The sequence below is a fragment of the Balaenoptera physalus genome, assembly GCF_965194825.1.
Source record: "Balaenoptera physalus genome assembly, chromosome: 10".
NCBI classification, from domain to species: domain Eukaryota; kingdom Metazoa; phylum Chordata; class Mammalia; order Artiodactyla; family Balaenopteridae; genus Balaenoptera; species Balaenoptera physalus.
This window is the reverse complement of record NC_138889.1, coordinates 64,072,631-64,097,886: the sequence shown is the minus strand read 5'-3', so window position 1 is coordinate 64,097,886 and position 25,256 is coordinate 64,072,631. Positions and strand designations below refer to the sequence as shown.

The 25,256-nt window shown below is 43.1% G+C and overlaps 1 protein-coding gene and 1 pseudogene across 4 annotated transcripts; one reads left to right on the top strand and one right to left on the bottom strand.

Annotated features, from left to right (window-relative positions):
• Window positions 1–1,136: 1,136 nt before the first annotated feature.
• On the top strand, window positions 1,137–15,705 carry TRIM68 (tripartite motif containing 68). Of its 3 annotated transcripts, none has more exons than XM_082411402.1 (7): window positions 1,137–6,016; window positions 8,590–9,071; window positions 10,689–10,784; window positions 11,656–11,817; window positions 12,384–12,406; window positions 13,002–13,102; window positions 13,294–15,705. In XM_082411402.1, the coding sequence occupies exons 2-7, from the start codon at window positions 8,646–8,648 to the stop codon at window positions 13,842–13,844; spliced, it is 1,359 nt and encodes a 452-aa protein (XP_082267528.1). In that variant the 5' UTR covers window positions 1,137–6,016; window positions 8,590–8,645; the 3' UTR covers window positions 13,845–15,705. The 3 variants fall into 3 exon arrangements, with proteins under 3 accessions (XP_082267528.1, XP_082267526.1, XP_082267527.1); XM_082411400.1 differs by having other exon boundaries at window positions 1,142–6,016; window positions 11,656–11,916; XM_082411401.1 differs by having other exon boundaries at window positions 5,998–6,138; window positions 11,656–11,916.
• Window positions 15,706–16,047: 342 nt separating this feature from the next.
• LOC309637200 (olfactory receptor 52I2-like) lies at window positions 16,048–20,844 on the bottom strand (annotated as a pseudogene). The gene has a single exon. The product of its transcript is annotated as an olfactory receptor 52I2-like (transcript).
• Between the last annotated feature and the right edge of the window lie 4,412 nt (window positions 20,845–25,256).

Sequence of the window (25,256 nt, the reverse complement as noted above, 5' to 3'; positions counted from 1 at the left end):
TTATCTCCCCCAATTTTTCTACAGATTCAATGCAATCTCATTAATATCCTAACAGGTCATTTTGTAGAACTTGATAAGTTTAATTAAAAATTTATAGTGAAATGTAAATTGCTGAAAATAACCACAACACTCTTAAAGAATTGGACCAATGTGGGAAGACTTGCTATATCAAATATCAAGACTTATTATAAAACTATAGTAATTATGAAAGCGTGATATTGGTGCAAGGTAGAAAATTGGGCCAATGAATAGAAATATAAACCCATTTGCTTTATTCATTCGTCAGTGGACATGTAGGTTGTTTTCATTTCTTGGCTATTGTAAATAATGCTGCTATGAATGTGGCGGTGCAGATATCTTTTTGAGATAGTATTCTATTTTCTTCTGATACATACCCAGAAGTGGTACTTCTGGATCATATGGTAATTCTATTTCTTTTTTAATCTTTGAGGAACCTCCATGCTGTTTTCCATCGTGGCTGTAGTAATGTACATTCCCACTAACAGTACACAAGGGTTTCTTTTCTTCACATCCTGTCAACACTTATCTCTTGTCTTTTGGATAATAGCCAACCCAATTGATGTAAGGTATTATCTCATTGCATCTCCTTATGATTAGTGATGTTGAGCATCTTTTCATTACCTGTTGTCCATTTGTATATTTTCTTGGGAAAAATGTCTTTTAAGTCCTTTGCCCAAGTCCTTTTTAATGGGATTGTTTTTGTTTATGTTTTTTGCTATTGAGTTGTATGAGTTCCTTATATATTTTGGATATTACCCCTTATCAGATAGATGATTTGCAAATATTTTTTCCTGTTCCATAAGTTGTCTTTTTATTTTAATGATTGTTTCTTTTGTTATTATGCTTGTTCAACTTAAACTCAAGTGATAGCAAGGAATATCTTGATCATCACTGTATCATCAGTGCTAGGATTGCACCTGATATTTCTATCTTGGGACCATACAAGGTTATGTAGCAAAAAGGAAGTCCATTATAAAATAATAACAGGAGGACTTCCCTGGTGGCGCAGTGGTTTAGAATCCGCCTGCCAATGCAGGGGACACAGGTTTGAGCCCTGGTCTGGGAAGATCCCACATGCTGTGGAGCAACAAAGCCCATGTGCCACGACTACTGAGCCTGTGCTCTAGAGCCCACAAGCCACAACAACTGAGCCTCCGTGCCACAACTACTAAAGCCCGTGTGCCTAGAGCCTGTGCTCTGTAACAAGAGAAGCCACCACAATGAGAAATGACAAGTCCGCGCACCACAACGAAGAGTAGCCCTACTCACCGCAACTAGAGAAAGCCTGCGTGCAGCAACGAAGACCCAACCCAGCCACATAAAGAAAGAAAGAAAGAAGAAGAAGAAAAGATTCAACATTGCACTCAGGAGGGTTCTGGGAATATGGCAATACATCTTCGATTCTCTCTAATTTTGTGTGTCAAAAAATTCAAATAAGATAACCTTCAGTAAGAATCTACACTCCTGTCACACAAAAGAGAGCAAAAGTTCTTTCTAAAATTTGGGATTCCTGTGTGTCTGTTCAGAGTATGGTGGAAGGCAACTAACCTACCTTGAAGGAAAGCTTTCAAGAAACTGCTGAGAGGCCCTCACTTTGGAGCCTCCAGTATTTGGTCCCTGTGGAAAGAGCTCTGCCTCATGTCTCCATGGGTCTTACCTTACTTAAGAGTATGGACTGGCCAGTTGACCTGTGCCATTCCTTATAACCTTCCTAAGATGACGCCCAATCTACTGTTCACTGAGAAGGAGGCAGAACTCCATGAGAACCTACATCAGCTAAGGACAGTGACTTATCAAATCATCTCTCATAACCATGAGCAAACAAAGGAAGCAAGTAATGTGGAAAATATCAGAGCTTGAAGACAGGGAACAAATATGAGAAACCAGATCAAATGCCCAGTAGGAAACAGGGCAGAAATGGAAGAACGTAGAAAAAAAATCCATAGCATCAGTGAGAGCTGAGAAAATCCTGTTGTGTTAAAACATGAACAGATTGCTACTGAAGAAAAGCAATGTGCAAGAAAATAAGAATTATTTGAAATAATAACAATAAAACAGAGTGTGCAAATTTTATGGGGAAATCTTGGGTGGTTCTTAACCAAGAGTGGGAAGAGATAGGAGTATTTTCTTGAATCCCTTAATCCCTAAGGTGTAAAACACAACAATAACAACAACAAAACCAAATCACTGATTGGATAGACAATATCCATTGTCTTTCTGCAAAACATTCTAGGAGAATCTCTCAAGTTGGCCATGCACAGTTCTTTGCTTTTTCAGCAAATATACAGACTTGGGCAAGAAAAAGTAAGAGACATGGAGGGGAAAATACAGGCATTCCAGAAGGAAAGGAAGGAGGGGATGGAGCCGATGGAGTAAAATCAACAATCAAGGAAATAACTAGGAGAAAATTTCCGAAAGCCCAAAACCTGTCTTAAGATATAACATGCTCACTCATTCATAAAATAAAAGATGTATACTTAATTTCAGATGAAATTTCTGAATTCCAATAAAAAATAAACTATCCTGTATGCATCTAGACAGATATGCCTACAAAGTAATGCCAAATTATACCAGCTAGCAGGTAAGCTCCACAAAAGCATTTTTCTGTTTTGTTCACTGATATATTTCGATCACTTGAAAGAGTGCCTGTTACATAGCAGGCACTCAATAAATATTCATGGATGAATTTGCTGGCATTAAGGAATCAATCTCTACCTGAGATCATGAAAATATTCTTTTAAATTACTTTGGGAAGTTTAATTGCTTTGACTTTTATAGTTATATCTACAATCCATATGTGTGTGATATGAGGTTAGGGTTCGTGTTTCATTTTTTTCCATATGGATATTTGGTGTCTCCAGTACCATTTATTAAAAATATCCTTCTTTCTTCATTGCTCTATAGTACTACCTTTGTCATATAACAACTGGCCATATATGAGCAGATGTGCTTCTGGGCTTTTTTTTCTATTCATTGGCCCAGTGGTACCCTGCACCAATATCACACTTTCATAATTACTATGATAGCATGGAGAAATTATTTAAGAATTGTCTTAGCAAATAATCTGACTTGTCTTAGTGTGGGTGTCCCAGAAACAAACTGGAAACATGGATCTGAGTTCAAGTAGCTTAACTGGGAGGTGATCCCAGGATGAAATATTAGGAGTGTTGACAAGTGAGAAATGGAAGGAAAGGAAGTCAATAAAGTGTGTATTATCAAGCAGGTTATCACCATGGGAAGCTGGGACTCCATTCCCTGCCACTCCTCTCCCTTAGCACAGATAGAGCTCATCCCACAGTTAGCCACTCAACTTGTTGTCCTGGTCCATCTTGGATTCAGGCAGAGGGTTGGAATCTGTAGCTACAGCCATGGGCTATATCCAAGACAGAGCCTCACCTGGACACAGCTGTCTGCCTCTCACAGCAAACAAAGCACCCTGATGGAGGCCAGGAAGAAGAGCTGCTGTGCTTGTACACTGGACTGATCTGTCTTCAACAGTGCTCTGTCCAGCTTTCTCCTCGGGAACACAAACCCCCTCCCTCAGGAATACTAAGGTGCCCTTTTGCCAGGGCCCTTGAGAGCCAATCATAGTTATGGACAAATTGCCAAGTTACAAATGAAAAAGATCTCCCCTTTAACTGCTTTAACTTCACAGAAGCTCCAGAGAAGTGCAATCGACCCTTGAACAGCACAGGTTTGAATTGTGTGGGTCCACTTATATGCAGATGTTTTTCAATAAATATATCAGAAAATGTTTTGGAGATTTGCAACAATTTGAAAAATCTCACAGATGAATCATGTAGCCTGGAAATATTGAAAAAAATAAGAAAAAGTTAGGTATGTCATGAATGCATAAATTATATGTAGATACTAGTCTATCCTTACATAGGCATAAGGTGAGTGATATTTAATATAAAATTAATGTGTTAATTTTCTTACTGTTTTACAACTTTGCTTTCAAAGAATTACATTATCATACAATATACCTGTCTCTCTCATAAATGGAGAAATTGTATATCAGCCTATCATCACATTTAAGTTGTTTTTTAAAAAATGAAAGTGTTTCCAATACTATATTATTAATATGACTATAATACTGTATGCCATAAAAATTTTATGATTCATTCATTAGTGTATAGGCTAGGCTACGGTGAAGCAATCACATCAATTATACTAGGCTACCACAAAGCAATCATTGCTGCTTCTCTGTTATCAATGCATGAATTATTATAACTACAAATGTTAATTTCTTTTTCACATTATCTTTTCATTTTTTATGTCTAGTGTTAATAATATCTATAACATCTACAGTGTTTTGTATCATATAAGACAATATTGATGTATGTATTGATAGACTGATGATTCATCTTGTAAACAGAAGATGTAAAGTTATGATGTTGATATAGTACAGTATAGTAAATGCATTTTCTCTTCCTTATAATTTTCTTACTAACATTTTTTCTCTAGTTTACTTTATTATCAGCATATAATACAAACAAAATATGTATTAATCGACTGTTTTATGTTATTGGTAAGATTTCAGGCCAACTGTAGGCTACTAGCAGTTAAGGTTTGGGGGAGTCAAAAGTTATATGCATATTTTTGACTGTACAGTTGGCCCCTGCAATATTTAAGGGCCCACTGTACAACTAACTTGATTTTGAGTTCCTTAAACAGTCTGTGGCCTATGGTTGTAATTCCAGCACCCAACACAAAGTGCAAAAAGTGAATGCTCAATAAATGTTTAAAGTGGCTTGTTTCGATTAATCCATTTACTACTCTGTTAGGCAGCCATGCCTACAGATCCAAGTGAGACACAGGGTACAGCTCAGACCTCAGCTACCTCTTTTCTTCTTTTTTTGCTCATGGTCCCATTTGTTTCAGGAATTTTCTGGGCCTCACCCTTCAGAATTTCAACCATGGCCTGAGCCCTGACATTGGCATGAAGAGCCAAAGAGTAACAGTTCCAACAAGAAAATCATTTGGAACTGGGCTTCAGTTGGAGGATTTCCTGGTTATTTTCCACACAGGCAGGATGTGCCTTTATTTGCTTATTCAGTAAACACTGAAGTATCAGGAAAAGGACAAGGTGCAGAGACTACAAAGAAAACCCGAAATCACTGCCTTAAGTAGCACTTTGTGTGTGCACATGTCTGTGCGTTTAGGCGAGGGACGAACACCGGTCGTTTAAAATTTTTTTCCAATTTGTATAGCAGTTCCAGACGAGGAATTCCACTTCTCCTCCGCCACTTCCCACCATCTGCTTCTAACTCTAAAGGGGGGTGTGGCAATAGTGATGAGAGACTGCCTGCTGAAGTACTGAAGGATAAGAGCTTGCCAAGAAAACCCAGGGTTTTTTATGAGAAACCACCATCTGCAGCCTGGAGCCAGGAGAGGTCGCTCATCTTGCAGCAAAGTGCAGAGTCCACTGCATTATCAGTGCCCAGCCCTGCACTAAATTGGGTCTCAGAATCAGACATGGCTGGCTGATCTCATAGGCTGCTGAGTTTAACGTGGAAAACTGGCAAAGGAACAGCATTATGTCCGGAGCTACCACACGGAAGGAACAAGGTTCGCCCTGAAGAGCCACTAGTCATCCAGAACGGAAGCGTGAAACGCAAGGGGTTCTTTGAGCTGAGGGCCAGCTAGGCCTCTTACTGCATGGCCCGAGCGGCCTCAGCCAAGGGGCCTCACCCCTTCGACCCGTCCTCGACTGACTCCTGGGCCCTTTTACAGTTTAAAGGGTTCTGAGTGGGGGAAAAGGCCAGAAAAACCGAAAAAAAGAGAAAATACGCCGTCAGGCCAAGAGGTGTGCAGGGCCCTGTCCTCTCCTCCGATTGGCTAGGGTTGTCCTGTTCGCTGTCTGTGATTGGCTGCTCCCACAAAGATGCCGCCGGCGAGCTCATTGGCTCCGGCCCTGTGGGCGGGGCCTCGGAATCCTGCAGGAGAAACCAAGGAGTTGGGCGCTGCTGGGGCCTTGGTCTCCGCGCCGGCGGTAAGTGCCGGGCTGGCTGGGCCAGCCGCTTCGGATGCTGCGGACACTCGGCCGTGGGAACCAACAGGGCGTCTCCACTTTCGGTTTCAGCCTCGGGGTGCTACTCCCGGCTGAGAAGGGAGGTGGGTAGACAGTTGTGCCTCTTCAGAGGTCCTGCAGGCCGTCAGCCTTACTCTGCCCGCACCCGCCCGGGACCCTCGGGCCCTGCCCGGCGTCCTGTGGCCCGGAGGTTACCCTCCCCCTCTCTCCTCCCGAACTCCGGAGGTCACCGCCTCCTCACTTCCCACTTTGGCCCCTCCTCTCGAGTCTCTTCCCGGCTTCGCCCTTTCCCCCGGCAAATGTCTTTCCTAGAAGGCTTCCCACTCTGCCAAATGCACGGTTGAAGCAATTAAATGTTTAATAATTAAAGTTTTGTCAAAGTAATCTGTGTATCATGAAAACAAAACAATAAGGCAATAAGTACCCGCCCCTAAATCCTTTTTTTCAGAGGCCACCACATTTAACTTTTTCATGTTTAGAGCTTTTTATGACCCTACTAAATCTAAATAATGTGCTTCCATCGCATTTCTTGATTTATCATTTTGATAATTCTTTACCCCACTTCCCTTCTGCCACCATCTTCTCAATTTTCAGTAGCTATTTTCAATTCTTTGTTGATCTCTGTAGCTTTAAATCATAGATATCAGACTCTGTTGTGTCAGCTTTAGGTAGTAGCTCTTGGGGCCCATCCGTGGTAGATGAGGATACTGACATTTCTTCCACATCGAGCCTACTATCAGCTAGACCTTAACATTTACATTTAATACTCATGTATTCAAAAATATTTGAGCACTGTCTCTGGCCTTGGGGATATGGTCGTGAACAAAATAGAGTATGTCACTATCCTCATGAAACTTCTACTGTGGGAAGTAAGACAGTAAACACATACATGTCAAATGACATTAAAAGCAGGAATTTGGAGAAGTCATTTCAAGCTGGGAGGACAGCAGGAATCCAAGTGGGTGGAATGAATGGACACGGGGTCTGCGAGAAAGTGTCTGCGAGAAGTTCCTCCTTTTGCTTGACTGGGCTGTTTCAGGGTGAAGAGAGAGCTTCTTGTTGGACTGAGGGCTGGGGAACCAGGATAGGCTCTTCAGTAGGTTAGTGATTTAGTAAAACAAGGTTTTAGGATATTGGTCCTACAGTTTGGTAGTGACAGTGGGAGGAGGAAAAGCAAGAGGCAGGGAGGCCAGTGAGAAGGCAGGACCTGCTGATGGCCTGTGACAGACAGTTCTGCAAAATCTACTTACTGCCCCACTTCCTTCAGGAAACCTCACTGGACTACCCTTAAACCATAGTGATTTCTCTCTCCTCTTGAATTTTTATTATACTTTGAAGCTGGAGAGGTTAAGTACTTTGCCCAAGATAGAATGGCAGAGCCCTGGACCAAGCATCTGTTAAATGAGGGGAGAGTAGAATAATGGTTTCTACTTAGGGTTTTGAAATACATTGAGCCAATCCATGTAAAATGCTCAGAAGAGTGCCTGGCATATAGTGTACTCAAGGAGTGCTCGCTATTATTATTAATGTATAATATGCTCTCAACTCCCTAACTTAATTATAAAAGCATTTTGGGTTTAAGAACTGTTTTCTGTGTCTAGCTCATTTATTCCTTCAGCAAATATTTATTCAGCAATAACTGCATGACAGGCACTTTTTAGGTCCAAGGATACAACGATGACTAAGACCATCAGGGCTTTTCCCTTTATAGACTAACTGGTAACACAAACTTGCACGGTGAACAAATAGACATTGTCAACTGTACCAAGAGCCTGCCATTGGTCATTCAAGTTCTGTGCCCACATATGGCCCTAGCAGAAATCTCAGGTTTCTTGCTGGAGTAGTGAATTCATCAATATGGGTTTAATTATCATCAGATGACCTTTGTTTTTATCTTCCAAGGGCTGTTTGTCCATATCTGCTTCTAATGTATCACTGAGGAGAGTGTCTTGGCATCTTAGCGGATGTTAGTGCTGGAGAAGTGGGCAGAGGTTCACAGGAGGTGGGGAAAGTGTTGCTGGTTCCCTTATACCTTACACTTCAGTGTGCAACACAAGAAAACAAATTGAGCATATAGGCAATGGGCTTCTGGCATATTACCTTTTCTGCACCTTGACGTACATAAATATACATAGAAGCATCCTAGAGAGTGAGGAAGGTGGGTATTTCTGGCTTTATTTTGGATAGTGAAACCACACGAAGTTCAAGAGAAACAGTGCTGATTTGGAGAGCATGATGGAGGTGGAGTGAGAATGGGCTGGCGAGCGAACCCAGAGGAGGGTCAGAGATGACCCGGTGAACGGAAACTGAGAATTCCCAGCATCCCAACACTCAGGCATCCCCAGATGTCCCTTCTGTGGTGTGAGAAACATGACCCAGTGGATTCAGTTGGGAAAGCCAGAGCTTATTAAACAGGGTTCAGAAAGGATCCAAAAGAGGAAGTTATTTTTTTCAGTCACTACTTATCCCTTTTACCTATCCCTCTGCTCTTCTGCTCTTTTTGCCCTTATTTGTGTTTCTTTCCTTCTTCTCAGCCTTCAGTGGCTCCGCCTAGTTTTATTCATGTTCTGAGGAGGGTGTGACAGGAGCCATGGATCCCGCAGCATTGGTGGAAGCCGTTGTAGAAGAAGTGGCCTGTCCCATCTGCATGACCTTCCTGAAAGAGCCCGTGAGCATCGACTGTGGCCACAGCTTCTGCCACAACTGTCTCTCTGGACTCTGGGAGGTCCCAGGAGAATCCCAGAACTGGGGTTACTCGTGTCCTCTCTGCCGGGCTCCCATCCAGCCAAGGAACCTGCGGCCTAATTGGCAGCTGGCCAATGTTGTAGAAAAAGTCCGACGGCTAGGGCTGCATCCAGGAATGGGGCTGAAGGGCGACGTGTGCGAGGTCCACGAGGAACAGCTAAAGATGTTCTGCAAAGAGGATGGCCTGATCGTGTGCGAGGCCTGTGGCCGGTCCCCCGAGCACGAGGCCCACAGTGTCGTGCCCATGGAGGATGTCGCCTGGGATTATAAGGTGGGAGATGAAGGCCAGCTCCCCCCAGTCTCTCCCCTGCCCCCCACTTGGCTATCTCTAGATCAAGAACTTGACCGGGGGCCCCAGAGACAAAATGAGAGCTGATTCCTTTGGCTTCTCACACCCCCAGATCCCGGGGACCTGATACAGTGAGCCGTACCTCTCCTTACATTTATGACCTCCTTTGACTTCCTTCTTTCCCACTTCCACACCTCACCCCAATCCCAACAGGTTTAATGCCTAACCCAAACTTGCTTTCCTTACTAAGAATTTGAGGGAGACCATTTTGGTCTAGCTGGGGTTCTGGGCGCCTTGGATGAGGTGGTCAAGGCTGTACCTATCAGAACGTGCAAACTCCTCCTAGCAATGCCACAGATAATCACTGAACATCAGGTGAGTCACTTTAAATTCCTCATTTTATAGACAAAACAAAGGCTTAGAAATTTGAGATCATGACCATTGGTTTTAGAGCTAGAAGGGACCATGGCTGAGTCATTTAGGATTGAGTGAGATTGTCTAATCTAGTGTTGTAGGGTCCCTTCTGACTTAAGTTAGTTAAAGGAAGATCAAAGGCCTTCTTACTCTTCAGCCACTGTTCTTTCTCTTCTCCTTACCTTCTGTTTATTGGAGGCGATAGGGGGAGCCATCTGTGACACCCACTGCTCCTTTTTTATAGCTATCCTATCAACTTCTAACTTCTTATATTTTCCTTAGATGTCCATGCTGACATATCTTTATTGGAATCATTATCCCATTGATTCTGTGATCCATTGATCCTGTACTCGTCTTAATTCTCTTTCTTGAAGTTGAGATTAGAAGGTAAAATTGTAAGATGAATCCCCTGAATTAGCTGTTTTCCTATGCAAAAAGAATTTCTGAAAAATTAAAAGTATTTATTTATTTTGTTTTGCAGGTATTAGAATAGGGAGGCAGTATACCATAGGCATAAGAGTTAAAGAGCTGGGTTAAATCCCAGCCCGACCATTTACTAGCTGAATGACTTTGGGTAGGTCACTCTCTAAGCCTCAGTTTTGTTAGGACATCTTTAATAAAATGGTCAATATTATTATGAGATTACTTTATGCTTCCCAGTAGTCATCTCTCGCATTAGAGTCTAGGATGGTACTTCTTACCTTTACAGTGCATATGAACCACACAAGGGTCTTGCTAAAATTCAGGAGGTCTGGGGTGAAGCCCAAGATCCTGCATTGCTAACAAGCTCCCAGGTGGCGTTGATGCTGCTGACACACATGGACCACACTTTGAATAACAAGGTTTAGGAGGCTGTAGGATAACAGAGCAGATAAGGATAAAAAGAGGCATGGATAGGAAAGTCCAAGATAGTTTTCTGGCCAGGTGGGAAATGGACCTTTTCTTCTGCTTTACAGAAACTTAGAGACTGTGGGAGTTGAAATGATTCTCAGATAGAGAGACCTTGGATGTAATCTGGGCAGGAATCTGCTCCCTCTGTGAAAAGGGAACACCCTTTTCTCCCAGCATGCATTCTGGCCCACCCCCTGAGGGATGCTTGTTTTCCCATCACCTACCAATGCTAGGAAGTCTGGCTATCCACCCAGGCTACGCGAGGTGTCCTCAGGAGGTTTTTGTCTCTTTCAGTGGAAACTCCATGAGGCTCTGGAACATCTGAGGAAAGAGCAAGAAGAGGCCTGGAAGCTGGAAGTTGGTGAGAGGAAACGAACTGCCAACTGGAAGGCAAGTTGCCCCCTGGGGAAAGGAGTCTGTGTGGTCCCTGTGTTGTCCCGAAGCTGGCCTATGGTACCTTCCTCATCTCTGTGAGGCAGAATGTGGGGTTTGAGGTCAGAGAGCCTGGGGTCCTCATGCCAGCTTTCTCTACCAGGTGTGCCGCCTTCAGCCGGCCTTGGGACCACTCACTTCCAGTTTCTTGAATGTGATGTAGAGATAAATTCTGGGCTCTCCTCATATGTGAGAAAGGAAAAGTACACACCTCACATATGCTTTAGCTCACAGGGGTATGACTTGTATAATGCTTAGTAAAGCACAGTTTCTGTTTCTCTTTCCTCAGCTAAAGCATATTTACTAAAAATTAAGTTATTAAAATGTTAGAAAATCATTTCAGAAATAAACTCAAGGCCTATAACTATCAAACTATCAGAACTTGTGATCAACAGAAGGTAACATTGAATCAGTCTAAAACAGCATATTGAATTGATACAATACCAGTAAGAAGCAAAATCATCTAACAGTGTAGTTGTTACACTGTCTTAGAGGCTTAAGTGTAATGCTTCCGGTCATTATTCTGAAGATAGAATATATTATTCTGGAAATGGAAAACAGTCTGGAATATATAGTACAAAGGTAATATCCTGGGCCCTACTGGGGTCAACAAGAGTTAGTAATAGGGACTGAGGAGCATGTACTGGAGCTGTGGGAACAGGAAGTTAGGAAAAATCATATCCTTTATCTTTGCCTCTACAGTACCTGGCACACAGTTGGTACCAGAACATTCCAGAGTGCGTGTGTGTGTGCACATACCAACGTCCTCAATCCCGGGTGGCCCTTACACGACCAGTGTCCGTGCTGATTTCTGATCTTGGCTCTACAGATACAGGTGGAAACCCGAAAGCAGAGCATCATATGGGAGTTTGAGAAATACCGGCGATTACTAAAGAAAACACAGCCACCAGGTCGGCGGCTGGAAGTAGAGGCCGCCGCCGCTCTGGCCAGCCTGGAGCAGGAGGAAGGGGAGACCACGCAGAAACTGGGGGTGAGTCACAATGCACTCATCCAGCAGAGCCGGGTCCTGTGGAGGATGATCGCAGAGCTGGAAGAAAGGTCTCAGAGGCCTGTCCGCTGGATGCTGCAGGTGAGAAGCAGGCTTTCCTGGGAAGTCTGAGCAAGGGCTGAGGATAGCCTGGGACTCTAGGAGAGGGGGGTACCTAGTCTTCAGTGGGACCTGTCAGCACTCGGCCTACCAGACACGGATCCCGTATACCCGCTGCCCGTGCCGGCTGTTCCCCTACCCCCGGTTGGGTGGATGACCTCGTGGCCTCCTAGATGGACATTGTCTAGGCGGCCCTCACATCATACCTGTCCCTCCCTCTGGCCAGAGAGTTGAGATGGAGCCCGAAGTTGGCCAGTGCAGCCAGGGCTCAGCCTGCCCTGCCTGCCTCCTGTAGGCTTCTCCCCCGCTCCCTCTGCACGCCTTCTCTCCAGCTTTGCTCTCTGCCTTCCCTTTCCCTCGGAGAAACTCCCTCCTAGAGCTCTGTGTCTGTCTGGTCCCTCTGAGGAACGGGGCATACTCATGTGCTGCATATCTTTTTCTCCTTCTAGGGTATTCAGGAAGTCTTAAACAGGTATGTTTCCATCTCTGGAGCCCCTCGACAGCCCTGTAAGAGAAAGTGGGGCCTGGCCAGAGCCAGAAGTGGGGAAGGAACGTAGACCAAGTACCTACAGAAAAGTGGGTGCTGGCCCGTAATCTTCTGCCCCTTCCATTGTATTGGCTCAGGAAGCTTTGAACATCCTTCTTTTTTCTTCTCTGTGCTTGGCCAAATTCATTTCAAGCATTACCAATAAGAGTTTCAGGTAAAGCTATAAAATGTATGGTTTCAAGTAGATGGCCCAAGGAGGGGAGAAGACTGCAGCTGTCTCCAGTAACATCGGTGCTCTGAGTCTGCATATGGGCCCTTCTCCTCTGCAGTACACCTCTTCCTCTCCCAGTGTCAGATTCACACCTAACCCTTCCCATGGCCTAGGTATGTGAATATTCTCTCTGTGCCACAAGCCGTTCAGCTCAGTCAAATAATCATCACATCTCTGCTCCGCCTGGTATTGCTGGGGAGGGGCACCTCGCTGACTCCATCCCTGGCCAAGCCCCCTTCCCTGTACTAAGGGAAGGCCTATGTGGCAGAGCCAGGACTTCTGGCCCCAAGGCCTACCCCTCTCTACCAGGAGCAAGTCTTGGAGCCTGCAGAGACCAGAACCAGTCTCGCTGGAGCTGAAGACGGACTGCCGTGTGCTGGGGCTCAGAGAGATCCTGAAGACGTATGCAGGTAATGAATGCTTGGCGGGATTGTGATGAGCGGGGGGCGGGACCCCTCCCGGAGGAATGAAATGGCTCAGTGCCCTCTGGGATGCCCATCGCCCACCCGTCATCGAGGAAATCGCTGGCTGTATCTATCACAGAGACCTCGCCCAGGTCCCCTCGCTCTGTGTCGGTACCAACCAGGATCTTTTTCCTTAGCGGATGTGCGGCTGGATCCAGACACTGCGTATTCGCGCCTCATCGTGTCTGAGGACAGAAAATGCGTGCGCTATGGAGACACCAAGCAGAAGCTGCCCGACAATCCTGAGAGATTCTACCGCTACAATATCGTCCTGGGCAGTCAGTGCATCTCCTCGGGTCGGCACTACTGGGAGGTGGAGGTGGGAGACAGGTCTGAATGGGGCCTGGGAGTGTGTAAGGAAAATGTAGACCGGAAGGAGGTGGTCTATTTATCCCCTCACTACGGATTCTGGGTGATAAGGCTGAGGAAGGGCAATGAGTACCGGGCAGGCACCGACGAATACCCGCTCCTGTCCTTGCCCGTCCCTCCCCGCCGGGTGGGAGTCTTCCTGGATTACGAGGCCCATGATATCTCCTTCTACAACGTGACTGACAGCGGCTCCCACATTTTCACTTTCCCCCACTATCCCTTCCCTGGGCGCCTCCTGCCCTATTTCAGTCCTTGCTACAGCATCGGAGCCAACAACACCGCTCCCCTGGCCATCTGCTCCCTGGACGGGGAGGAATAAGAGAGCCACCATCTTAGCCAGAGGCCTTGGAATTTTGCCTGGCCCGCAGGGGTCTTGGAGGACCCTGCCCCTGACGAGGGTCCCCTTGAACTGAGCTGAGCCTGGAAGCCAGGGAGTTCTCTGCCTGACCCAGTGGTCTGTCGCTACTGGGCCAAAGTCTCCCACTAAACCACTCATGTTAAAAAGCTGAGACTCGGCAAAAGGAGCATTGCACCCCCGCGGGAAGTATGACAAGGCTTTTGGCGAGGATCACGGTGGTCCTAAGGATCAGGATAGTCCTTTCTGCAGGTCACGCCCCTCTTCCCCATCCCCGTCAGTGCCATAATTCAGTGAGGATGATGAATTAGATCCGATCTTCAGGAAACCCATGGGGTCAGGTTCACCAACAAGCCGGAAGAATACTGTCCGTGTCCAGAGTTGGTTGCTGATACCAGCGGGAGGATGCTTCAGCTGAGGTTTACGGCCTCTGAGCACCCGCATTTCACCCCAGCTCTCTGACCTCCCAACTGGAGAAATGCACCGCCAATTGCCCACACCACCCCAGTGGCCGTCCCCTCTCTGAGCACAAGCTGGGCAAGTCACTAATCTCAGACTCTAAGGAGACCTGTGTCCGGGTCCTGCCCTTTTCTCTAAATGTCAGAATCAGAAAACCTGTGAGCCTTGTTTTGATTTTCACTTCATGGATGAAGAAACTGAAATGGCCTTAGTGCAGTCAGTTATTTCTCACAAAGCTGATGGAAAGAAGAGTGTATAGAGTATAAAGTATTTCTCACATTCAAATGAAACCAAACTGACAAACTCACTTCTCAGGTCACATGTCTGCATATCATTCATTACATTCAGGTCTGAAACACCCCAATGTTTGAAAGAATTTAAGTGTCCTCAATGGGAAAATGGGTATAGTAACTGCATACTCTCCTACCTCGCAGGATTGTTGTGAAGATCTCAGATCCATCCCGTACTTTTGTTCCTTTCTCAGGGGCAGGGAAGGCAAGCCATGGATTTTGCCTGTGGTGGCAACCTTCCCATCTCACCTTTTTACAGCATCTTTGCAGCACTGCCTTAGTTTCTTAGGGCCTCTCCTGACAGTCCTGTCCTTTTAGACCAAAAGATACCCATGCCCTGGCAAACTCCGGGCCACAGTAATATATTGAGCGTCTATTATATGTGTTTGTCTTTGGGTTAGAACAGGGACTGTGACATTAGGATAGAGAATGGAAATAATACAAAGAAAAATGTAAAACAAATGCACTGAAAGGAAGGCTCACCCACAAGCTCGTTGGGCTAAAGTTTGGATCTTTGTCACCAAGGGAATCTTCATGGTTCTGGTAAATATTCTGCCTTTCTCTTCCCTAAATCTGTGACAGAAGGAGTAAAGCAGAAGGGCAGTGTGGGGAGGAAGAATAGGCCTAGGCACAAAAAGCCATATATGATAATGAAAGGGAATTAAGACTGTATATCTGGGCTATTGGCCCTTTAGAGTGATTGTTGTGTGTGGCGAAAATAATCATTACAGGTCTTAAAAGTGTGATGTGGGAATGATTGTGCTGGAAACAAACTAAAGCAAGCATGTGAGAACTATGGGGTTTGCCTGTTGTGAGGGGCTACAATATATACATTATGTATTGTCACCGTGATGCTGTGTAACACAACCTCTGATGTAGTTTAAGCTTGAAAGTAGTGACTGTTGAGTTAGGATTGGGCAGCAAAGTAGATACTAGGTTAGGTACAGGCAGAACCAAAATCATTCCTGTAATAAAGAATAGCAAAAATTGTTTTTCTACCTTAATTGTATTGGTTGTTCACATATGAAGGAGGTGAAACAGGCCAAAATGGAGAAATAAACTCATTCCTCCCACCATGCTTCCAAGTTGCTCCTTGAGCATTAGCAGTAGGAGGGGAGAACTTGCTATCACCCGCCTGGAGGGGAATGAACTGGTAAGTCACAGACCTGGTCTTGGCAAAGGGTTGAACAGACCTACATTAGAGGGAACATATATCTTTATGTGTGTAGGGGGGCGGGGCAGGGGGACTCCCTGGGGAAGTGTGTATAGACTTGAGAAATAGATCTTTAGGAAGTGCTTCCAGCTATGTCCATGGAAACTTAACAGAGAGTCTAGGGACTGAATCGGTGTTGTTCTTTTCTGTGGTCTTATTAGGCCAAATCTTGGAAGGTTCCTAGAAAAAGAGAATTATTAGGTGATAAATTCATTCAAACCTAGAATGAATTAAGGAGTGAAATGGCATTATTTGTAATGTGCTCTTTGGGGTTTTTTTTAAATTTTTTTTTTACATTTATAAGCTGATTTGGGTGCTGTGATTACTTGTTAAAAGAATTACGAGGTTAAGTATATTATGTGTTATCATAATGTCTGATTTTGAAGACCAGGCAAAAAGATAAAAGGTCTTAAGTGTATGAAAATCCTTTTCTCTAGGGTGGTTGCTTACACTTCCTTTCTAAGAACAAAACCTTATTTGTCTGCTTCACCATAGTAGCCCCAGTCTAGCATTGTGTGTGTGTGTGTGTGTGTCTAAATATTTAAGTGAGGGAACTTTCATTCATATGCCTAGAATCAAAACGAAAATAAGATCTTCTTGCCTTATAGGGGCATGAAAGACTGGATGTTATTTAATTACAGTCCTGTTCAAAAACTGATTTGATGGCTAATTAGAAAAGTGGTCCTGAAGGGGACAAGGCAGGTAGCCATGTGGAGGGCAGAGTGCCTGCACCGCTCCCTGGAATGCCTAGGGTTGTACCTCCAACTTGGTGTGATAATTCACTACAAGGCAGGGGTGAACTTTGCCCATCCTTGTTTTGCTGGCAGAGAAACCAAGGGGTGCAATGCCTGAGCCTTGAGGGGGAAGGCTATTCAAAAGGTAAAATGCTTGGGTCCTGCGAAAGGTGGAGACAGCGGGCAAACCTTGGGGTAGCAACTCCCCACAGGAAATCCAATCTCTCTTTTTTTCCAGGCAGGATTGGCTGTAATCTCTTAAGAATCCTAACACTGATAGTCTACTGTTGCTCCCAGGCTCTAGTTAAATGAGCACACGTTGCTTCACATGCTAGGGCGGGGGTCGTATCTGAATATATTGGGAGAAGCACAGGTTTTTCTGTTTGGGGCAGCCATGGCAGAGAACCAGTCCGTTTTAGGAAGTATGAAGTTCAATATTTGAGTACCAACGGTGGGTCTCAGCTAGTTTCAGTGAGTACCAGTGTGAATGAAACACAAAGCTGGCAGGGCAGGCTTCTGATTGAAATGCCGAAAAGAAATTTCTGTTTTGAATGCAGGCTGGACTATCCCTTTGTCACTTTCCATCAGATGCTTTAATGCGTCTAATAACTCGTTGATTAAATGGGCATAGCCAAATCATTGGGTTGCTTGTAGAGAAAGAATAGTGTGACTAAATGGAAATCTTATCAAATATGCTTAACCATCTCACGATCTTGATTTGGTTTTATGTTGTGGGGTTGCAAGGGAAGGAGAGTTTCTTTTTTCTACTCTTTGGGAACTCAGTGCATCGTTATCTGATTTTGAGAGGTTGACTCCTACTTCTCTGATATTCAGAAATAGAATACATTCTAGGTAGGTAAATATCAATATTAGCAAAGAGTATGGATGCTAAGTTGTTAAGCATGAGATCCCTCTGGAACAGTTACCGCATGAATGCTGATCTACGCAGGAATACAGTTTCAATAGTGCCTAGGGCTACCCTTTAAAATTATGGAATTAGAAATTTACTGGGTATATTTTTAAAGTATATACATTAATTCAGGTATTGTTTTATGTGCTTTCCATTCATTATTTTATCTTCAATACCCTCTATGAATTAGTGTTGTTTCCTCATCAGTAGAAAGGAGATATTAAGACTCAAATACAATAACTTGCCATCAACACTTATTGGGAAATTATCTTAAGATTTTCAGATATACAAGGGTCAAATATATGTACCTCTTACATATGAAATCTCTTTCTTTTAACATACACTGATTATTCAGCTTAAGACTTTCCGAAAGGGGAAAATAAAAACAAAAACCAATGAATTATCTGATGACCTGGAAAGAGTGGTGATATTTCAACTTCATTATTATTATTGTTCTCTATTAACCTTTTTATCCCAGAGCATACCTCCTTAGAGATGTCCAAAAGAAGAAAGACCTGTGTTATATTTGATCCCTCTATTTTGTATCTTACAGTTAAGTTACACAAGCAGGACTAAGAAGCAAAGAGATAGATGTCAAAACCAAACTCACGTTGCTTTAGCTTCTTTTGCTTAGAAACAGAAAGCTGGTGATTAGTATACTGATTACAACTAGCTTAACAATAGTGGGAATATTAAAAGGCTATAGAGGTATATCTTATAGAACTTAATAACAGGGATGTACCTAGGTGTTGAAAATGAATTGTAACCAGAGAACCAGAGACTTAGTTTCTTCATCCCGTTTTGCTAATCTGTTTCTCTTGCTGTGGAACAGATTTCTCTTTCCAAGTTTGTGTGCTGGAAAATGGCCACCATCAGTGACCCCAAGTTTGTATCTCCTCAGATAAACTGGGATCCATTTTGACTGGAGACAGACTCTGGTCCAGGTGTGAGCACATGACCCAAGTTGAGTGGATTCATCAATGGGCCAGAGGTCAGGTCATATATATTAACAGTTGCTTCCATATAATAACATAAGGAGATGAACAGTTGTGAGAAAATCAGTCAGGTATGGGGGTACCTAACAGTTGGTTTCTTCTGCAGAGGGACTGGTAGGATACTAAGTTGGAAATGTAGGTCAGAATCTAAGGAAAGAAAAATCCCCAATCTATATTATCTTCCCAGACTTAGCTCTGATTCAGATACTAGTTAATTGAAACCATAAAACACATTGTCAGAAAATTATTTCATTTATATCCTTGCTAAAAATTGAAAAGTTAGGCAAAGTTACCCTTTACAGCTTCATCTTAGAACTTCTGTGGTACCAGGTGAACCAAACCAGCTCCACAGACCTCTAAGGCATCTTTGAACTTGGCTGGAACGCTCAAGGTCTGAACAGACTTTGTGTTCATGAACCCAGGTTGGAGTGATTAAAGAAGCAGTGCTTCAGCAAGCTCCATGTTCACTCCCTTATTTGTTTGGTTCTCAGGCCATAGATGATGGGGTTTAAGGTTGGTGGGATGATCATGTACAAGTCAGCTAAGAGCACCTGGATGTGCAAAGGCACTATGTCCTTCCCTAGCCAGGCCACATAGATGGATGCCATCCCAGGTAGGTAGTACAGAGCCATAACCCCCACGTGGGAGCCACATGTGCTTAATGCTTTCAACGGAGCATTCTTTGAGGAGAGACCAAATACTGCCTGAAGAATCAAGTTATAGGAGGCAGCAATAAAGGCCACATCAGAACCCACAGTAATGGAGGAACCAATCAAACTGTAGAGACTACTGGGCATGGGGTCGGCATATGCCAACTTGGCCACAGCTATGTGCTCACAGTAGGAATGGAGAACCACATTGGAGCCACAGGATGGCAGATGACTCACCATCCAACTCAGTGGAGTCATGAATATGATAGCTCTGATAGTGATGATCACATTCCCAGTATCACTTGAGGTGTGAGAATGCTCTTGTAGTGTAGGGGCTTACAGATGGCCACATAGCAGTCAAAAGCCATGGCCAGTAGCAGCCCTGTCTCCACAGCTGTGGCTGCATGGACAAAATACATCTGAGTGAAACGCTGATGAAGCTGTCTCCTAAGGAGAAAATGCTCACCATCTTGGGCACTACCAAGGAGGCCATAACAATGTCCACAGCAGCCAGAATATACAGGGAGCAGTACATGGGCTCTTGTAGAGTGGAATCCATCCAAATTACAGTCACTATGAGGGTGTTTCCTAACAGGGCTATGGTATACATGATGCTCAGTGAGATAACCAGCCAAAGATGTGAAGATTGCAGACCTGGAATACCCACCAGGACGAGGTGGCAGGGGGTTCCATTGTATGGTTGTAGGGTGGCCCCAGCATCACAGATGAGACTGCTTTCCTGTTAATATATAAAATGATGTAAAAGGATGCAATCCTGTAAGACTTGTTCCCAGCTATGGTGTTAGGAGAGCCTGATGGTATTCTCAACTCAGTGGACCACAGGATTAAGGAACTGACATCTGACAAAATTTTCCTGCTCCACCTTCCATCCTCCTCAGTACTGTGCCTTACTAACTTCTGTTCATCGTTCAAATATCATGAGTTACATCCTTCAGGAAGTCTTCTCTGCCTCCTGCCCCATCCCATACAGAAACTAAATTAGGTACCTTTAGAGCTTTTATAGACTCTCATCCATGCTGACCTCTGAGGGACCTAAATTGACAATTCCAATACTCTACCTGTGACTTTATTGTATTCAATCATATGTGTCTTGTTCATGGCCTTATACCTTATACCAAGTGTGTGCACCCATAGCTGTGGTGCACAAGTCCATTAAAAGAAGATATGTGTACTCATTATAGCAAACAGTTGAATGAATGAATGAGAAAACAGAGGAAAGAGTTTTTCTTTTATTTTTGTATGTTCAGTTCCTAATATTTAATAATTGTTGGATGAAACTTCGTGAGATTGAACATGTCACATTGTGCATCTTCTCCTTCCTCAATCTCTCACTTCCCTAATATTGCATCTCTCAAGGCCTCAGGCTAGTGGGTCACCACACCAATTGTGTGACTATGTTGACTTTACAATAGTCATATATAGGCCAAGAACTGTTTCCCAGGTGTGCAGGCAATCTTAAATGAAGAGTGCTTATTTGCCAAGCCTGGAGACTAGCATGCTATTAATTATCACCCCGTCCCTCCCCTCAGTCAGGAGTTTTTAAGGCTGAGAACTTTCCATACCCTTGGAGACTGCCTTCACTTGACCCTTCTTGGATTTCTCATCAGGCCTGGCTCCTCCCTAAAAAATTGAGTAGATCAGATGGATGGAGTACTGGCCACAGAATCCCGTCAGCTGCAGTAGCATTTTCTCTTTTAACCAAGGATGAGACAAACATTTACCTGGTTCTCAATGCTAATCAAGTGACATACATTTGCCCCTTCCATTTACCCCCTGGAGAGCCTACCACTAATTGACTCCACACCCAGGTACCAAAGCAGCCTTAATGAGAGTCCTCTGAAGTTTTCTAAAAAGCCAAATTTCTGGGATATGATTACAATCTGTGGTCTTCATTGAAACAGACAAACAAAAAAAACCCCTAAACATAAATGCCTTATAACGGAACTTATAAAGACTGAATAAAGTAACGAGCTCTGTTTCATGGTCAGAGGACCTTGCTGTGATGGGTGAAACATCTTCAGTTATAGATCATGAGAAGATGCGGGAAAACTTTTTGAAGTAGAATGATAGTGCAGAGTGAAAAAATATATATCCTTAAGACAGCTGTGTGTTTCCTGAATGCCACAAACTCAAGGTTAAGCATCATTCCTTAAAAAGTCGAAGAAGAGCCTAAGGAACCAGAATGCCTCCTCCCCCCACTCACCTCTGATCCAAGATCTTCCTCTCTGCATCTCTGCCCTGTATAAAATCACCTTTCTTCTGAGGGCAGTCTCAGCCGGTGCCTGCCCATCCCTCCTCTCTCTAGCCCTGGCAAGTTGTAACTAGTCATACCTTTCATTCTCTTGAGAGATTCCCCCCCCCCCCTTTCCTTTTTCTTCTCAATTAGCACGGCTAGAGGTTTACATATCTTATTAGTGCTTTCAAATGACTGGACAGTTTTGTTGGTCTTTTTTTTTTTTCTTTTTCACTCTTCAGTCTATTGCTACTAAAAATGTTCTTGCTAAGACCAACAATGATCTCCATCAATAACATGTTGCCAATCCAGTGTTTTCATTCTTTATTTTATCTGACCTATCCAAAACATTTAACATTACTGCTTGGTCTCTCTTTTTTTTTTTTTTTTTTTGGTTAAATTTTTTTTTAACATCTTTATTGGAGTATAATTGCTTTACAATTGTATGTTAGTTTCTGCTGTATCACAGAGTGAACCAGCTATACATATACATATATCCCATATCCCCTTCTTCTTCTGTCTCCCTCCCACCCTCCCTATCCCGCCCCTCTATGTGGTCACAAAGCACAGAGCTGATCTCCCTGTACTATACGGCTGCTTCCCACTAGCTATGCATTTTGTATATGGTACTGTATATATGTCCATGCCACTCTCTCACTTCGTTGCAGCTTACCCTTCCCCCTCCCCGTGTCCTCAAGTCGACTCTCTACGTCTGCATCTTTATTCCTGTCCTGCCCCTAGGTTCTTCAGAACCTTTTTTTTTTTTTAGGTTCCATATATATGTGTTAGCATACAGTATTTGTTTTTCTTTGTCTCACGTACTTCACTCTGTATGACAGACTCTAGGTCCATCCATCTCACTACAAATAAATCAATTTTGTTTCTTTTTATGGCTGAGTAATATTCCACTGTATATATGTGCTACATCTTCTTTATCCATTCATCTGTCGATGGATACTTAGGTTGCTTCCATGTCCTAGCTATTGTAAATAGAGCTGCAGTGAACATTGTGATACATGACTCTTTTTGAATTATGGTTTTCTCCAGGTATATGCCCAGTAGTGGGATTGCTGGGTCATATGGTAGTTCTATTTTTCGTTTTTTAAGGAACCTCCGTACGGTTCTCCATATGGCTGTATCAATTTACATTCCCACCAACAGTGCAAGAGGGTTCCCTTTTCTCCACACCCTCTCCAGCATTTATTGTTTCTAGACTTTTTGATGATGGCCATTCTGACCGGTGTGTGGTGATACCTCACTGTGGTTTTGATTTGCATTTCTCTAATGATTAGTGATGTTGAGCATCCTTTCATGTGTTTGTTGGCAATCTGTATATCTTCTTGGGAGAAATGTCTGTTTAGGTCTTCTGCCCATTTTTGGATTGGGTTGTTTGTTTTTTTAATATTGAGCTGCATGAGCTCTTTATATATTTTGGAGATTAATCCTTTGTCCTTGATTCATTTGCAAATATTTTCTCCCATTCTGAGGGTTGTCTTTTCGTCTTGTTTATGGTTTTCTTTGCTGTGCAAAAGCTTTGAAGTTTCATTAGGTCCTATTTGTTTATTTTTGTTTTTATTTCCATTACTCTAAGAGGTGGATCAAAAAAGATCTTGCTGTGATTTATGTCAAAGAGTGTTCTTCCTATGTTTTCCTCTAAGACTTTTATAGTGTCCGGTCTTACATTTAGGTCTCTAATCCATTTTGAGTTTATTTTTGTGTATGGTGTTAAGGAGTGTTCTAATTTCATTCTTTTACATGTAGCTGTCCAGTTTTCCCAGCACCACTTATTGAAGAGGCTGTCCTTTCTCCATTATATATCCTTGCCTCCTTTGTCATAGATTAATTGACCATAGGTGCGTGGGTTTATCTCTGGGCTTTCTGTCCTGTTCCATTGACCTATATTTCTGTTTTTGTGCCAGTACCATACTGTCTTGATTACTGTAGCTTTGTAACATAGTCTGAGGTCAGGGAACCTGATTCCACCAGCTCTGTTTTTCTTTCTCAAGATTGCTTTGGCTATTCGGGGTCTTTTGTGTTTCCATACAAATTATGAAATTTTTTGTTCTAGTTCTGTGAAAAATGCCAGTGGTAGTTTGATAGGGATTGCATTGAAACTGTAGATTGCTTTGTGTAGTATAGTCATTTTCACAATGTTGATTCTTCCAATCCAAGAACATGGTATATCTCTCCATCTATTTGTATCATCTTTAATTTCTTTCATCAGTGTCTTATAGTTTTCTGCATACAGGTCTTTTGTCTCCTTAGGTAGGTTTATTTCTAGGGATTTTATTCTTTTTGTTGCAGTGGTAAATGGGAGTGTTTCCTTAATTTCTCTTTCAGATTTTTCATCATTAGTGTTTAGGAATGCAAGAGATTTCTGTGCATTAATTTTGTATCCTGCTACTTTACCAAATTCATTGATTAGCTCTAGTAGTTTTCTGGTAGCATCTTTAAGATTCTCTATGTATAATATCATGTCATCTGCAAACAGTGACAGTTTACTTCTTCCTTTCCAAATTGGATTCCTTTTATTTCTTTTTTTCTCTGATTGCTGTGGCTAAAACTTCCAAAACTATGTTGAATAATAGTGGTGAGAGTGGGCAACCTTGTCTTGTTCCTGATCTTAGTGGAAATGGTTTCAGTTTTTCACCATTGAGAACACTGTTGGCTGTGGGTTTGTCATATATGACCTTTATTATGTTGAGGTAAGTTCCCTCTATGCATACTTTCTGGAGGGTTTTTATCATAAATCGGTGTTGAATTTTGTCAAAAGCTTTTTCTGCATCTATTGAGATGATCATATAGTTTTTCTCCTTCGATTTGTTAATATGGTTTATCACATTGATTAATTTGCATATATTGAAGAATCCTTGCATTCGTGGGATAAACCCCACTTGATCATGGTGTATGATCCTTTTAATGTGCTGTTGGATTCTGTTTGCTAGTATTTTGATGAGGATTTTTTTTTGTATATTTTATTTATTTATTTATTTATTCTTGGCTGCATTGGGTCTTCGTTGCTGCACGCGGGCTTTCTCTAGTTGCGGCGAGCGGGGGCTACTCTTCGTTGTGGTGCACGGGCTTCTGATTGTGGTGGCTTCTCTTGTTGCAGAGCATGAGCTCTAAGTGCACGGGCTTCAGTAGCTGTGGCACATGGGCTCTAGAGTGCAGGCTCAGTAGTTGTGGTGCACGGGCTTAGTTGCTCCATGGCATGTGGGATCTTCCTGGACTAGGGCTCGAACCCGTGTCCCCTGCATTGGCAGGTGGATTCTCAACTGCTTCGCCACCAGGGAAGTCCCTTTGTTGAGGATTTTTGCATCTATGTTCATCAGTGATATTGGCCTGTAGTTTTCTTTGTGACATCTTTGTCTGGTTTTGGTATCAGGGTGATGGTGGGCTTGTAGAATGAGTTTGGGTGTGTTCCTCCCTCTACTGTATTTTGAAAGAGTTTGAAGAGGATAGGTGTTAGATCTTCTCTAAATGTTTGATGGAATTTGCCTGTGAATCCGTCTGGTCTTGGACTTTTGTTTGTTGGAAGATTTTTAATCACAGTTTCATCTTCAGTGCTTGTGACTGGTCTGTTTATATTTTCTATTTCTTCCTGGTTCAGTCTCAGTAGGTTGTGCTTTTCTAAGAAAATGTCCATTTCTTCCAGGTTGTCCATTTTATTGGCATATAGTTGCTTGTAGTAATATCTCATGATCATTTGTATTTCTGCAGTGTCAGTTGTTACTTTTCCTTTTTCATTTCTAATTCAACTGATTTGAGTCTTCTCCCTTTTTTTCTTGATGAGTCTGCCTAATGGCTTATCAATTTTGTTTATCTTCTCAAAGAACCAGCTTTTAGTTTTTTTTTGTTTTTTTTAAAATTA

Excerpts from the sequence above, each read along its gene's own strand:
- TRIM68 (XM_082411400.1), top strand. The coding sequence starts at position 8,646 with ATGGATCCCGCAGCATTGGTGGAAGCCGTTGTAGAAGAAGTGGCCTGT. Across the intron at positions 10,785-11,655 it reads AACGAACTGCCAACTGGAAG|ATACAGGTGGAAACCCGAAA; the intron begins GCAAGTTGCCCC and ends TTGGCTCTACAG. Across the intron at positions 13,103-13,293 it reads GATCCTGAAGACGTATGCAG|CGGATGTGCGGCTGGATCCA; the intron begins GTAATGAATGCT and ends CTTTTTCCTTAG.